Source organism: Theobroma umbraticum, unplaced genomic scaffold (genome assembly GCF_002168275.2).
Source record: "Theobroma umbraticum cultivar Fairchild unplaced genomic scaffold, ASM216827v3 scaffold_51.0, whole genome shotgun sequence".
Lineage (NCBI taxonomy): Eukaryota > Viridiplantae > Streptophyta > Magnoliopsida > Malvales > Malvaceae > Theobroma > Theobroma umbraticum.
In genome coordinates, this window is record NW_018397260.1 from 649,280 (window position 1) to 664,447 (window position 15,168).

General features: G+C 30.7%; 1 protein-coding gene and 1 long non-coding RNA gene across 4 annotated transcripts; both read left to right on the plus strand.

Moving 5' to 3' along the window:
• The first annotated feature begins 326 nt into the window (after positions 1-326).
• LOC110417152 (uncharacterized) lies at positions 327-2,624 on the plus strand. The gene is made up of 3 exons (XR_002445288.2): positions 327-618; positions 699-783; positions 855-2,624. It is a non-coding gene; the product is annotated as an uncharacterized LOC110417152 (long non-coding RNA).
• Positions 2,625-8,530: 5,906 nt separating this feature from the next.
• On the plus strand, positions 8,531-11,421 carry LOC110416812 (DEAD-box ATP-dependent RNA helicase 39-like). Of its 3 annotated transcripts, none has more exons than XM_021428915.2 (5): positions 8,531-9,205; positions 9,873-9,950; positions 10,315-10,503; positions 10,686-10,826; positions 10,984-11,421. In XM_021428915.2, the coding sequence occupies exons 1-5, from the start codon at positions 8,651-8,653 to the stop codon at positions 11,155-11,157; spliced, it is 1,137 nt and encodes a 378-aa protein (XP_021284590.1). In that variant the 5' UTR covers positions 8,531-8,650; the 3' UTR covers positions 11,158-11,421. The 3 variants fall into 3 exon arrangements, with proteins under 3 accessions (XP_021284590.1, XP_021284591.1, XP_021284589.1); XM_021428914.2 differs by having other exon boundaries at positions 8,532-9,205; positions 9,861-9,950; XM_021428916.2 differs by lacking the exon at positions 9,873-9,950.
• The last annotated feature ends 3,747 nt before the right edge of the window (positions 11,422-15,168 follow it).

Here is a 15,168-nt window from a genome sequence, read left to right on the forward strand (position 1 = left end):
AGAAAAAGAAAGAATAATTTAGTTTCATGAAATCTTATTGGTTTTGAGGGAGGTCAAATAGGATTCAAGAGTGAAAAAATGCATGAAGCCTTATTGGTTCATGGGATGGCAAAGGCTATTGGTAAAGAAAATATGCATGAAACAATATTGGGTGATAAAGTGGCCAAATGAGGGATGACAAGTGGAAATTAAAGGAGAGGAAATGAATGTAAATTGAGATGAAATGAAAGGAAATGTTGCCATTTCCTTGGGCAATCCGCCCATAACAAGAAAAATGGGATTAAGGCTCATTTTTCCCTTGTTTTGTCCACCACCTGAGAGGAAGAGAGAAAAAAGAAAAAAAGCAACATGCAAGGAAAGGCTCGATTTTTAGAAAAAAAATGCGAAGAAAACAAGTGAGTTCCCTGAGAGATCTGCCTATTTGGAAGAGAGATGGAAGGAAAATAGCCTTGTGAGGCTTCCACTTGAGAGGAGAGAAAGAGTTGAGTGAAAAAGGCTTGGAGGAGGCTCGGATTTGTGGAAGTTAGGAGAAAAACTGAAAGGTTTTCTCTTGCATGCCATGGTTGGAGCTTTAGGAAGGCATGAGAGGTTCGGCCTAGTGATTCCAAGCTAAGGAAGGTAAGTAGAACCTTGATTTTGGTTATGATTTCTTGAGGAAATGAGTTGGTAATTGTGTGAGAATGTTTGTGGCAACAAAGGTTCTCCAAGATTTGAAAGAAATAGATGCATGCATGTGGATCAATGTTGGAATGCATGGTGATTTTTGAGAGAGTTAAGCAATGGGTGAGTATTTTAGTCCTGCTCAAGTAAACAAGAGAAATGAGATGTGTGCTAATTGTTTTTGTTTGTGGCAGCAATGATGACCATGGATGGGAGGAAATTGTGAATCATATGCAAGACTCAAGCTAAAACTGAGAGGTGAGCATGCAATGTGTTTAAATTGTGTTGTATTGGTTATGAACAGTTGATAATATGTGAAATGCTTGTTAAAATGCTTACGGTTGAGGTTGATGAAAAATATTAAATTTGGTTTAAGAATCATTAATCAAGCTGCTGCTCGTATCTGTGTATGATTAAGCATATTAAGTTTAATTTGTTGCTAGGAAATGTTTATTGTAGTGGCGTGCTAGAGGTAACAGGTGACTGGCAAGTAGAATTAGCAGATATGCACTTAAGTCAATAGCGACATAGCGTCCCGCTATTGTAAGGTGAGTGGGGTGTGTTAATTTTAAAATCTCCATACTATATATTGTTTTACGTTAATAAATGTCGTTGGTTTTCCTTAACTGCATTTGTGGATAGCATGAGCTATTAGCCTTGATAGGCCATTTTTAAAATGGATTTACAATGATTTATCTATTGCTATTACGAAAAGTATGAGCTGGTAGAAACTATAGGAAATTGTGGACGCAAGTGTTTTTAAAGTGATTTGGATATATCTATAGATAAGCTATATATGTAAAGAGTTTTAGAAACCGAGAAACAAGCCTTTTACAATGTTTGAATCAAAATCCGTACCTTGTATTTTTGTGTGATATGCATAGCTAAATGCATTTGTCAAATGATTTAAAATGCAAGTTTGAGCATCGATTTTATTATGATCTTTGTGCAAAGTGTTTTCACTATGCCATTTAATGTGAAAAGCTATTTGAAGGATTATTAAACTTTGATTTCAATTGATTTAAAGGAAAAGCCTCAGAAAACTTGATTTGGTTTCTAAAATGGTTTTGACAAATTGAGAGCGTTGAGAGTAGGTCGGTTCTCACTTCGGTTAAGTGTGACCCTTATGCACAAGTGAGCTCTAGCTAGAGAACCTTTGGATCGCTGATAGGCTATTAGACATGGCTGAGGCCATAGTCTGTGATATACGTGGCAAGCCCATAGGTTGTTATATGTGGCTAGGCCACAAGTGACATTCGTGGTTGCAACCACTTAATTTCTCCGATGTCGGCCAACAGCGTCAAGACTGCCATGGCTACGGAGGAGAAAAGCTCTCAGATGTTATTACGTGGAAATGGATCCACGGGTGATTATGATACTTACCTACTCGAGAGCCTTGTGAATTTTCGACGCATACTCTTTTGCATGGTGGAGAGTTAAGATTTCTTTGCAACTCCCTTGGTTCGAATAAAAGCTTTCAGTGCTTATTTAACGAACATGAGATGGTTTATGTGGCCATACACTTTGATTTCTTTACATGCCACACATTTTGGGAGCGTGCATACTTTATATTGTTGTTCATATTTTTACGGCAAGCAATGTTTTTGATGTTTAAACTTAATTTCGTTATATTTGCTTTCGGCACCGTTTTGCTAAGTAAAATAGTATAATGATGATTTTATAGCTTCATTTTTACAAGGCACAAACACTCTACTAGTGATTTGATTTGATTGATGGCATGAATATGAACTAGTAGCTAACGATTTAAGTCAGGCTTGTTCGAGACTTGGCGAGTTCTCCGGCGAGACTCAGACGTCGGTAGCGATCGAGGAAAAGGTCACTACATATTCTCATTTCAATGTGTCCCAACACCTTTGGAAAAATGTTCAACCCATAGATTGCTAAAGCCATCATACTTATACCTTCCTCATCCTCTAAATGCTTTATGATAAAGTCTCGAAGAACACTCCATGATATGCAAATACTTTCTCCTTTATGAATTTTATTTGCATTCACTTCTTAAAAGATTGATTTGCATTATTTTTGCAAGTGTTTTGCAACAAGCGGGCTTTCTCTTTCTCCAATATACCTTAAATAAATCAAAGATATTTAGACAAAGTAAAATTGGATATTCTTCAATAGTTGGACTCATATCCACCTTATCAAAGACAAAGCATCTATATGAAAGATCCTAAAACTGGATTACAACTCAAATTATTTGATCATTTAGACTAACTTGAAGTAGTGATGCATATTCCATACTTCTATTGGAACTTGTCTTGTTGCAATTTCTTCCATAACCTCTATATTTTAAGCAACTCAAAGAATCATTTTGTTGAAGAACGAGATGAATCTTTTTAGGGAGAGTGGAAATATAACCATCTACCAAGCAGTCACCCTTCTTTTGTTGTATCTCTTCTGATTGAAGCTTCAAATCAAAAGGTGAACGTTCCATGAATGTAACAGAAGTTGCTTTCATCATGTATCGTCACGTGGCAAATACCTTATGTGATGAATTCCTGATGCAAATGCATGATTGTAAAGTAAAGCAAAAGGGTTAATATATACAAGAACTAATAATTACAAAAACAAATATCATAACAAAATTAGAATGTGTACCAATCTTGATGTTTTCTAAAAATAAGATAAGAAGGCTCTGTCTAAGGTTGGCTCTTATGGTTCACTATATGTGGGCTAGGATTTAACACAAGGTTAAAGGTTCCCAAATTGTTCCTCACTGTCATCCATTCTAGACTAGTAAGACACCTAATTCTCACCCATCATAGGCTACTAACAAAAAGGGTTCAATCTGAGTGGAAGTATTTCACTGGCCCATGTAGAGGTTATCACCTCACGAGGGCAAAGATACTCTACTTCCTCCTAAAAAGGACAAAGCCTGAGTAGCAGGCTTTATGCATGTATGCAAGGTGAGTTTGTGGAAAAAACATGTTATACATAAAAAGAGAAAAAGAACGTAATAAAAGGAATTAAAATTAAAAATTGAACTATTGAAAAAAAAAGACAAAATGAAGAAAAATAAAATAAAACTACTATAAACTAGGCTTTCACACATAACTAATTATGGGCTAAACTTTTTAAGCATCCCTAGTGGAGTTGCTAAGCTGTCATAACATAGTGAGTCCTAAAACTCAACAGCTTGACTTTAAAAAGAGTTGCCATCAATCTTTTCTTGTTTAAGTACAAGTTACCACCCCAGTGATTTTTTTTTTCTTTTAGAGATCTTAGGCTTGACTTATGCTCATTAAAAAAATAATAAGTTCTAGTCTATGAAGCAAATTAGGTTCGGAAGTCCTTTACGTGTGAGGAAGGTATTAACACCCCCACAACGCCCATTTAATTGGTACCCTACCAATTATGTGTCCTTTTAAGCCTTATTAAATAAAATTTGGTTCAATATCTTGTTTCTATTTGCTTTTCATATTTCTAATTTATTAGTTTTTTTGAAAGACATAAATGTTCTTAATATTGAAAATTTCTCAAAATTTCCTAAATACTCATGGTAAAATTTTAAAAATTCTCTCACCTAGAAATTCTTAAAAAGCCACTTTTCTTGAGATTTCATCATTGAAGAACTTATTTGCTTAATTTTATAATTTTATCTTTCAATTTATTTCTTTTCCTATTTTATTTTATTAGTTTTTTGAAATAGATAAAAATTCTTAATATTGAAAATTTCCCAAAATCTCCCAAACACTCATGGTAAAATTTTAAAAAATTCTCTCACCTAAAAATTCTCAAGAAGTCACCTTCAGTTTTCTTGACATTTATCATTAGAGAATTTATTTATTTAATTTTATTTTGGTTCAATAGTCAATTTTTATGTTCCTTATATATTATAAATAGAAATCTCGTTATTAAAAATTTCTCAAAATCTCCCAAATGCTTATGGTAAAATTTTGAAAAATTTTCTCACCTAAAAATCTCCAAGAAGCCACCGTTAGTTTTCTTGAGATTTGATCATTGGATAACTTACATAAATTATGTATTAGCTCCTAATTTTGAAAGATCAAAAAACAAATAAATAAATAAATAAAATAAAATAACATAAAAGAAAATAATTCAAGATATTTAAAAATAAATTAATAAAAAATTACAAGAACTCACCTAATTGGGTTAAGAAACCTAAAAAGAAAACCAAGCTATTGGGTCAAAGTTACCCAAATAAGTTGCAATGGGCCAAAATAATAAAAATGGGCCGAATCAATGAGATTCAACCCATGAAACTTCCTCCTTTTAGTTAAAACAAAACTACGTCATTTAGCTTATAGTATAAAAGCTCCATTTTGCCTATTTTCCTTTATTTCCTACTACTTCTTCTCTCTCTAATGGAGAGTTTCTCCCTCTAAAGAAAAGAAATCTCTCCTTTTTCCCAATTTCGATCGCCGGTCACTTTGTCGACCGCCATTCATCGGCTATGAAATTTTTCCAAATCTTCTTAAAAAAATCCTCTCAATTCTCTCATCCCTTTAATCGAAATAGTTTCTTTATAAAATAAGTAGATTTTCCTAAATCTAGAAAAATCGAAAGTTCCAAAACTCAAGAAACTCCACCACTCTTTTTATTGTCCCTCTTCTCTAATCAAGACTTAGCTATATTTATAGCCAATATGTTGCACTTCTATTTAAATTGGTCTTTGAGTTTCAATTCAATCTTAATCTTTTTAAAAAAAAACTTAATCTAGAAGTAAGATTAATGTAAACATATTTTATCTTTCATATTTATCTTTTCTCTTCTTTATATTTTCTTGATTTTCTTATTTTTTATTTATTTTTGAAAGTTTGCTACAGCCAGACAAATTGAGGTGTCTACAAAGGAAAGTCAGCAACATTAAGAAAAGATGACAAATCACCTATAGAATCTAAGGAGATAGAGGTGTCAAAATTCATTGCTAAATTACTAAGAGAAGCTAAAGTTGACTAGCAAAAATCAAGAGAAAAGATGGAGCAAGAGGCATAATCAGCTCAAAAGAATAAAAGGAAATTACAGGCCAAACAGATTAGGATAAGGGAAAAAACAACAGCCACTGGGTCTTTAGCTAAGAAAACTTCTAGGAAGGGAAAAAAGACAATGGTCACAAAGATCAAGGTATTCAAAGGAAGGAAATCTGCCAGGATAGCTGAATCCACTGCTAGACTAACCTTTAACCCAGCATCCCTTGAAATTATATCATCTAGATCCTCTTCCTCATTTGAACCTGAATCTCTTCATTCCCTTCATGTTACTCCTCTAGACGTTCACCTAGGAACTAATGAATCATTAGTATATGACTCTTCATCAGATTTTGATTAAATGAAATGCAACCTTAGGCCCTTCTTTTGATTGGTGACAAAAAAGGGAAGAAAATAGAAGGATAGAATAAGTTGAACAATGTTTATGTTTTATGCTATGTTTTTAAACAATGTTTATGTTTTATGCTGCATTTGTATGCTGAAATATTGATTGAATAATGTGTTAAGGATATGATTATGTTAGATGATTATATCTATGCTCTTAAGTTGAATGTTTATTTTTCATATGAATAAATATGTGCATAGATATACACTTAGTGTTCTTAATGCTCAAACATATAGAATATTTATCATTTTTCCTTTTTTCAATGCACAAATTAAGGGGAAGCACATATCTAGAAGGAGCAATACCTAAATTTGCACATAGATTTTATAGGTTTAAAGACATTGCACTCTTAATTTAGGAATATTTTGTCATCATCAAAAAAGGGAGAGAATGTTGACTCCATATGTTTTTAATGATAACAAAACATTCCTTATTCATCAATGTCTAACTTTACTATTTAAGTGTACAGGATATAGTTTAATTCCTTTATCAAATTTGTTAATTAAAGACAAGTTAAGATGGTTGCTAAATTTAATGAAAAGTTAATCAGTTAAAGAAAAAAAGAAAAAAGTGATTAGTGAAGATAGAACATTAGTAACTGATTAACAAAGAGCCTTAACCAATTAAGGCATAACTGGGCACTAGGTAAAAGCAAGACAGAAAAGTTATAATAAGTTAGCACTGGGGTTAACTAATTAAAGAGGTGCCGAAAATCGAAAATAGAGTCATGTTAATCGGTTAAAGCACAAGGCCTTAATACCTTCAAGCACTAAAATGAAATTTGAAAGAAGGTTGATTGTTGAAGAGAGTCAATATAGAGAAATTCAAAATTTGAAGATTTTCTAATTAATTAAAGCTAATTTTAATCGATTAAGGTTGAAGGAAGTGAAGCTTTAACCAATTAAAAGGAGAGTTAACCAATCAAAGAAAGATTGTTGTGTAAAGAAAAATGAAAATAAAAGGTTTCTAATCGATTAGAATTTCCTTTAACTAGTTAACGCAGTGAACAGAGTAGCCAAACATTGCAAGGCAAAAGAGGTGTAATCAGTTAAAGCGTGCTCGTAACTAGTTAGTAGAACTATATCTGCCTAGTTGGGTTTAAATGCTAGAGAATAAGATAATGACTAGAATGACCTCAGAGTTGTTCCTAACGGCTAAAATCTATCCTAAACAGTAAAATCTGACTCTCAAAGTATAAAAGAAAGCTCTAACGATCAAATAAAGTAAGATTAATGCACAAAAGAGACGTTTTGAGCAAAAAGCCAAAGAACCTTCACCAAAAAGGCTTATTCTTCATTCTTATTCTTAAAGAGGTGTTTGAGCTTGATTACAATCTTTCTAGATATGTAAAGGTAATCAAACGTACTTCTTTTTCTTTTTTTTTCCTTGAGAAATTAGAGTGTGAGAAGCACTTTAAAGTTTATTGTAAAATATTAGAACTTGGATTAGAAGCTTACTTTGTAAAAGCTTGGTGGAAGCTATTACTTCGACTGGTATAGTGAAACTAGGTTGAAAATCCTTGATTGGGAGGTTAAGGTAATGAATGTAAGTTAATAAGACAGAACCACTATAAATACTTGTACATTGTCCACTTCCCTCTACCCTTCGTTACTTAGTGTCTTTTAATTATAACAAGTTTTAAATTTGTTTTACTCTAATTGATTAAGAGCTCTACAAGCTAAAAAGGGCTAGCTTTAAAATTTTGTAGTGCTATTCAGTCCCTCTAGCATACCAACGGAACCAACAACTAGGAGAGAAGAATCAAATATATTCTTGGCACAAAATAAGTAATATCTCTAACTTTTTTTATTCTTTTATATTGATGCGATTATTATTTGATTTGCATTGTATATAATTGTGAATTTTTGCTTGTGTGAATTGATAAATTACTTCTATAACTAAAAATTTTTAAAATCCATAACTTACACAATCATAAGCATACATTACAATCCAAATCCAACAAAGTATATTTAAATATCTCTCCATGAAAGATAATTTCTAATCTCTAACCTAAAAAATATACATAATAAAAAAATACAATTATGCATGAATATAATTTGTATACATTATATTGCTTTTCATAAAATAAATGTCCTACGTGTAAAGTAAGAAAATATTTCAAATCCATTATTTAATCCTATTATATTTTACATAATTAGGTATATTATTTTATTATGTAATTTTCACTTGTTTATTTTTTAAAAATTATAAAAATAATAATAGTATAATTAATTACCATTGATTATACAGTTTATTTGGTTACCATTATGAAATTAATAGTTAATCGGTACACTTATTATTAAAAAAGTCATATATGATTTTATCAATAACATAATAATAAAACATTTAAATCCTTAATCATGTAATTATATTAACAATACTATTGTAATTTAATTAAGTGCATATGTAAAAATATATGTGGGCAATATTTTTATTTTATTTTTTATTTAATAAAAATATTTTTTTAATACCATTTTATTTGTTTATTATTTTCAAACCATATTTGCACTGCAACACTTGAAGCACCTGCGGCCAAGAAACCAGCAACTCTTTCGCCGCTGTCCTAGTACTAATAGAACCCAACCTTAACAAACGTGACATAGAAACCAGAAACAATAACACACAGCGGCAGGCCATGAAAAGAGCAATCAAACCGCTTGCCCTTGGCAGTCTTGCTCTCTCCTCTGAACTTGTTTCTTCAACCAAGCAATTTACATCCATCAAGCCCTTTTCGCTGATTGGGCCTCTTTCTTCCTCTACCGCTAAGGCCACCAGTGAAACAGAAAAGGAACAATCTTTTTCTCCAAAATCCAAGAGAGACGCCCTCATTCTTGAGCAGTTCAGACAAAGACATCTCAAAGGTTCCCTCAAAAGCAACTCAGAGTCCAAAAGTAAACAACAACAACAATCATCACCACCAAAATCTACTTCTACTGTTGTTGAAAAGGCAAGAGAAAGCGAACAAGTTGGTTTTGAGAATGACAAGAGTGGTGCTACTAAGGTTGTTTCTAGTTTCCAAGAACTGGGTTTGAAAGCTGAGATAACTGGGGCTTTGAGTGAGATTGGAATATGGGTTCCTTCTGAAATTCAGAGCGTTGGGATCCCGGCTTTGTTGGATGGGAAAAGTGTGGTCTTGAGTTCTGACTCTGGGTCCGGAAGGACTTTGGCTTACTTGTTGCCTCTTATTCAGGTGACCCCCCTCCCCCTTTTGATGGCGAAGAGATTAGAAAAGAAAAGCGTCTTTGATTTGCATTTGTTTAGTGGTACCTGTTCAACTTTAGTATTTGATGCTTGCTTTGGTGCTCGCGATTCACTTTTGTCATCACACTGACTGAACTGACGATTTTGTTTGTCAATGACTTTAATTATAAATGCTATTTTTCCCTTTTGAAAGTTGTACTTTGCAACTGAAGCTACGCAAGTAGAAATGTAAGCGTAGAAGCTAAAATTATGGCTTGTGCATCGAAATCAAAGTTCAAATTCAAACAACTGGTTGCCCTGCTGCAAGCTTCTAACTCCATTGGTTTCCAGATTCTTTTTTTTTAAATGATTTAAGTTTGTCACAAATATTTGTACATGCTGAGTATGCTGTGGATTGTGGTATTTCTATATCTACGCTTTTGAATCATTGATTTCTTTTTGTTGAATTCATGAAACTTGCAGTATTCCAATGTCAGGATACTTCCCTCCATAAATTAACCGTCATGTGAATTCAACATTTTAATTCCTAGTATTATTTACCAATTTTTTATATGCATAATAAAAGTTAACCTACTTATGTTGAGATAACAGCCAAATGTTTGCAATAAAAGGTTACAAGCAAATATTTACATATTGCTGAACAGCTTCTGAGACAGGATGAGGCATTGCTAAGTGTGAAGCCAAAGCATCCCCGAGCTATTGTTTTATGCACCTCAGAAGAACAATGCGACCAGGTCCTTAACACCTCCTATGCATTCTTTTAATATAATAATTTCTTGGACATAAATCTTTGTTTTTAATTGCGTAGATTTTTGTTTTTTCATTCTTTTTGGCATCAAGATGCTATTGTGTTGAGATATCTTGTTTGTTTCTCCAAGAAAATGGATATCCAGAGAAAAATTTTTGAGTTGAATCCTTCATCTTTTCCTCCACTCAAACCAATCCGCCCACTTGGCATCTTGTATATAAGTTATTTATGTATCTGCTCTGATGATTATACTGTTTTGTGCACCCATATGAACGAACTCTTGAGTTGGATTTGCTGCTCATACGAATTCCATCAGTAGGAGTTTGCAATTAAATCAAATGATCATGCAGGGTTTTCAAGTAGCAGGCTGCATCAGCCATCATGCGATGTTGAAATCTGCCATGGAAGGTGGTTCTGGCAAATCAAGAACCTCAGAGAATTTTCCAAATGGCTCAATTGGCATGCTTGTTGCAACTCCTAGTGAGACTATTAAGTACATTGAGGAAGGAAGTGTTGTTCCTGATGACATCAAATACCTGGTTAGTATCCTAAATTTGAACATGTAGTTCTATGAAATTTTTAAGTGCTTAATAACACAAGAATCTTTTATTGTGCTGCACTTTATATGTTAGTAGTCTAGTTTCTAAAGGTAGTAGGATGCTCTTGTTTTTAATGACATTCAATATCTTGCATGTTTATTGATGGCTAAGTCTCTGGATAGGTATTGGATGAAATGGACACTATGTTTAATCATGGCCTTGGTTCTGAAATTCACAAGATCCTCTGCTTAATAAAGAATCGTGCATCAAAAGCCAAAGACTTTGGAGTTCAAACTGTTTTAGTCACTTCAACAATAACAAAGGTAGGATGATCTGGTCAGGGTTCTACGGGTTTTATCATCTTAGCAAACAGATAATCATTTGCAAGACTTTGGACCATGAATAAAAGTTTCAAATCATCTGCGTTGTTGAACTGCACCTTTGTTTTGAATATTTATATTGTTTTGTCCAATACTACAGATGTTGGGAAATCAGTTATCTCCTCTTATGGAGCATCTTGAACAAAATAATTCCGGAAAGGTGGCTGCAATGATGCTGGAGATGGATCAACAAGAGGTATTTGACCTCACTCAGTCTCTGGATGATTTGAAGAAAAAAATTGCTGAAGCAATGGATTCCCTTCATTTGTCTTGAGTACTGTCATTGGTTGTAAGCCGTGCCATGGTATGAAGCAGCAATTCCATCTTCCATATGTACAGTCTTGAAAAGTTGCTATAACTCTTAATCTTTACGCTTTTTTAAGGACTGGAAAATTTGGATCCATATATAGGAGGATGGTACTGCACTCAACTTGATTGTTACAATATGTTAGGTTTGTAACTCGAGGTAGAGTGAGTGCACAGCTTGATATCTGTTGAATCATAAAAATTAATTGTAACTAATTCTCTGTTTATGTTAGATGGTACAAGTGACTTCTTCTCAAATTCGGGGTTTGTCTTGTGATGTTGGAGAACATTTGTTTTTCTTTTGGATTTGACCAATATTTTTTAAAGCTAGTTATGAAACCAAACTGCTGGAGAGTTCTGACTTCTATCTATGTTGTTTGATCCTGGACATTGGAGCTCCAATTATGCAACAAAATTTTTCTGCGCGAAGGGTAGTCAGGCATGATCCTGAATGTCTGAGTCCTGTGCTGAAAAGGGCAGACCGAAGTGGTAGCAGGCTCAATTTTTAATTTTTTTCCTGAATCGAATCGATGACTCAATTCATAATTTTGTATGATTACCCTTTAATCACTACTCATGCAAAATCTCAAGTCTGTTGCTATGTGTTGATCAAATGAGAAATGGTGACAGCTCCATAAAATCAGTACTGTTCTTCTCTTTGGTTGAGTGTATACTGGGGTGAAGAGGAACCTGGTGAAGATTAATCCTGTTGAAATTTGTTCATAAGGCTCAAACCAATCCAGCTTGATTCAATCCGTAGAGATGATTTGCCTCCTGCCTGATGCATGTTTTCGTTACTCCCCCGAATGACAAAGAAGAGTTCCCCCTATTCATTTATTAGGCATAACATGCTCGGATACTGTAATATTATGAGAAGTGTTTAGTTGGTTGAGTAATAGCTCATCCCATTTGAGAGACTAGATGTTCAATTCAAAAAGATGTGGAATTTGGAGTAATACTCAACATTCATTTGTAAATAAAAATTATTTTATTGAGCTAACTGTCGTTAGCAAATTCTGTCTACTTCTCTTGCAATGAATAAACTAATTGAATCTCAAACATTATAATTTTTTTTAGATACAATATGTTGTTCAAGAGATTATTATCTTGTCATATATTTAAAAAAAATTCTTAAATTATTTATGAAAATTTAAATAAATTTTTATTCTTTTATTATGTTCAATTAAATCATTATTATGTTCAATTAAATCATTATTATGTTCAATTAAATCATTATATATTTTTTAAATCAAATAAATTTTTATTATTAACAATTGATTAATTATTGTTAATTAAATCATTACTTATTATATTATTTTACATTATGTTGACATGACATATTGGTATGTCAAGATAAATAGTGATGTGACATGCTTATGTGTAAAGGTGAGCATTCAATTAAATCTGTTAAGAAATACCATTAACTTACTTAATCAACCTTCTTAAAAAAATTAATTGAACTAAACCAATATAATGATTTTAACCAACTTTAAATTAACTAATTTTAGTCAATTAAATAATTTTAACCGACTTAACAGAATTTTTTTAACTTTTTTCTTTTTTTAATTTATTTAATAATATATTAATAATGTACAATTTGTTACCACCTATTACATTATTACTTATAATTTTGCTAATATACTAATTTAGTATATTGTTAATATATAATTTTTGACTAGTTAGTATATTAATAAGTATAATATATAGAATTCTCAAAAAAAAAAGTATACTATGTATAGTGTATTAAGATATATATTATATAATGTAAAATTGTAAACAATGTATACTATATTAATGTTTACTATATATAAGTAATATATAATTATATAATATATATTGTATTAAGATGTATTATTTATAGTGTATAACTATATTCTAATACTATGTATAGTTAATATATACTTATACAATATATAAATATACTAAGAAGTCAAATAATATATATACTATATAATAGTATATTGTTCTATATAATAATATATTGTTATTGATTAATTAGTATATTAATAAGTATACCATATAATATATGTAGTATATTGTTGTATGTTATAATATAATAGCATTAACTCATTAATATATCAATATATAATATATTACTATGTTATTATATTTAATTACTAATATAAGTTATGTTATTATATGATACTAATATTAATATAGGTTAATTTAGTAATATAAGTTATATTACTATAGTATACTAATATTAATAATTTAATGTAACTTACCATTTTAATATAAGTTATATTATATTATTATAGTTTATTAATAACTTTTAAAAGTAAGTTATTATAGTCTAGTAGTCTATAGCGTATAAACCCTATATTGTATATTAATAAATATATATAGTATAGTATATTAATAACTTAATACAAAAATAAGTTAATATAATAATTTACATTCATATATTAGTATATTAATAACTTAAATTTATGGTATAGTTTTCATTATAATTATCATTATGTTTAATTTTAAAAAACTTTTTGTATGAATATATTTATATCAATAATATTAATGTCTAAATAAAGTGTATTTTAATTTTTTTTCTTTTATGCTTGATGATTAAATCTAGGTCATTTATTTATCCATAAATATAGAAAATATGTGAGTGTGAATAAATGTAAACAAAGTAAAAGAATAAAGGATGAATGAATAAAATTTAAAAAAAACTATTAAAAAAGTAAATATAATTATTTAATTATTTAAAATATTTAATAGAAATTAAAATTAAATTCAATTAAATTTATTAATAAATTAGATGAAACATGATATTCACCTAAACTATAACCTTAGAAAAAAAATTTATTTTACCAAAAACTTTAACTTTATATATATTTATAATAATAGATTAGATTAGAGAATAGTGCAACTCATGGTTAGCTTTGAATAAAGATGTCAATGGATAAGGTACCCGTTATTTTTTAAGTATCTAAACTTAAATTTTGAAGTACGCAAACCCTAAAATTACTTTAATAAAATTTAAAAATATTATCTAAACTCATACTCTAATATCTTAAAATTACTCATTAAATACTCAAATGCATTAAATACTTGTTTAAAGTTAGAGACGAAAACAAAACTATATATATATATATATATATATATATTTAATTAAGTGAGAAAAATAAATAAATTTCTTTTCATAAAATATTAAAAAATTAGATTTGATAAAATTCGCAAGATTATTGTTTGTCCAGGAGTTTAGTCAAGGTTTTCCTTTTAAAAGTATACAATATATTTTATACTTATTTATTTATAAACAGGTTTAAGTATCGAGTATTGGATATTCAAAAGAAGATATCCGAATCCTATTTGAACTCGAGACAAATAGAAAAATTACTATTTGAATCGTTCTCAAATTTGAATATAAGGTATTTAAATTCACTTATTGAGCCAAAGGATGGAGGGTGGTAGCAATTGGCACCTCTCAATTTTTAATTTTATTATTATTATATGTATAAATGGGTTCAAGCATTGGATATTGAGCATCCAAAGAGTGATATCGTATCGTACCTATCCTACTTGAACTCGAGATGCATAGTAAAATTACTACCTGAACTCTTTCTAAATTCAAATATAGGGGTTTAGGTTTTTGAATATATAAAAGGTGATATTTGTATCTTATCTGAACTCGAGCTAGATAGTAAAATTACTACATAAATTCATCACAAATCTGAATATAAGATACTTGACCCCACTAGCAAAGTTAAATGGTGGAAGATGGTAGCAATCCTCACTCCTCAATTTTTAATTGATATATATATATATATATATAATATAATTTTTTTTTAATTATTTTTTAATCATCTCTCATGTAAAATTTTAAATTCACCACTAAATTGAACCTTATGTATAGTTGTATTAGATAGGGGTAACTTAATGCTACAAACCCATTTCGCGGCCAACCTGTATTCCTGGTTGGGCTGAAAGCCTGATCCATTCTTTACCCCAACCTAAACGGATATACGGACACCATCGCATC

Bases quoted from the DNA above. Each gene is read 5' to 3' on its own strand.
- LOC110416812 (XM_021428914.2), top strand. From the start codon at position 8,651: ATGAAAAGAGCAATCAAACCGCTTGCCCTTGGCAGTCTTGCTCTCTCC. The intron at 9,951-10,314 runs GTCCTTAACACC...ATGATCATGCAG, and splicing joins CAGAAGAACAATGCGACCAG to GGTTTTCAAGTAGCAGGCTG. The intron at 10,827-10,983 runs GTAGGATGATCT...CCAATACTACAG, and splicing joins TCACTTCAACAATAACAAAG to ATGTTGGGAAATCAGTTATC.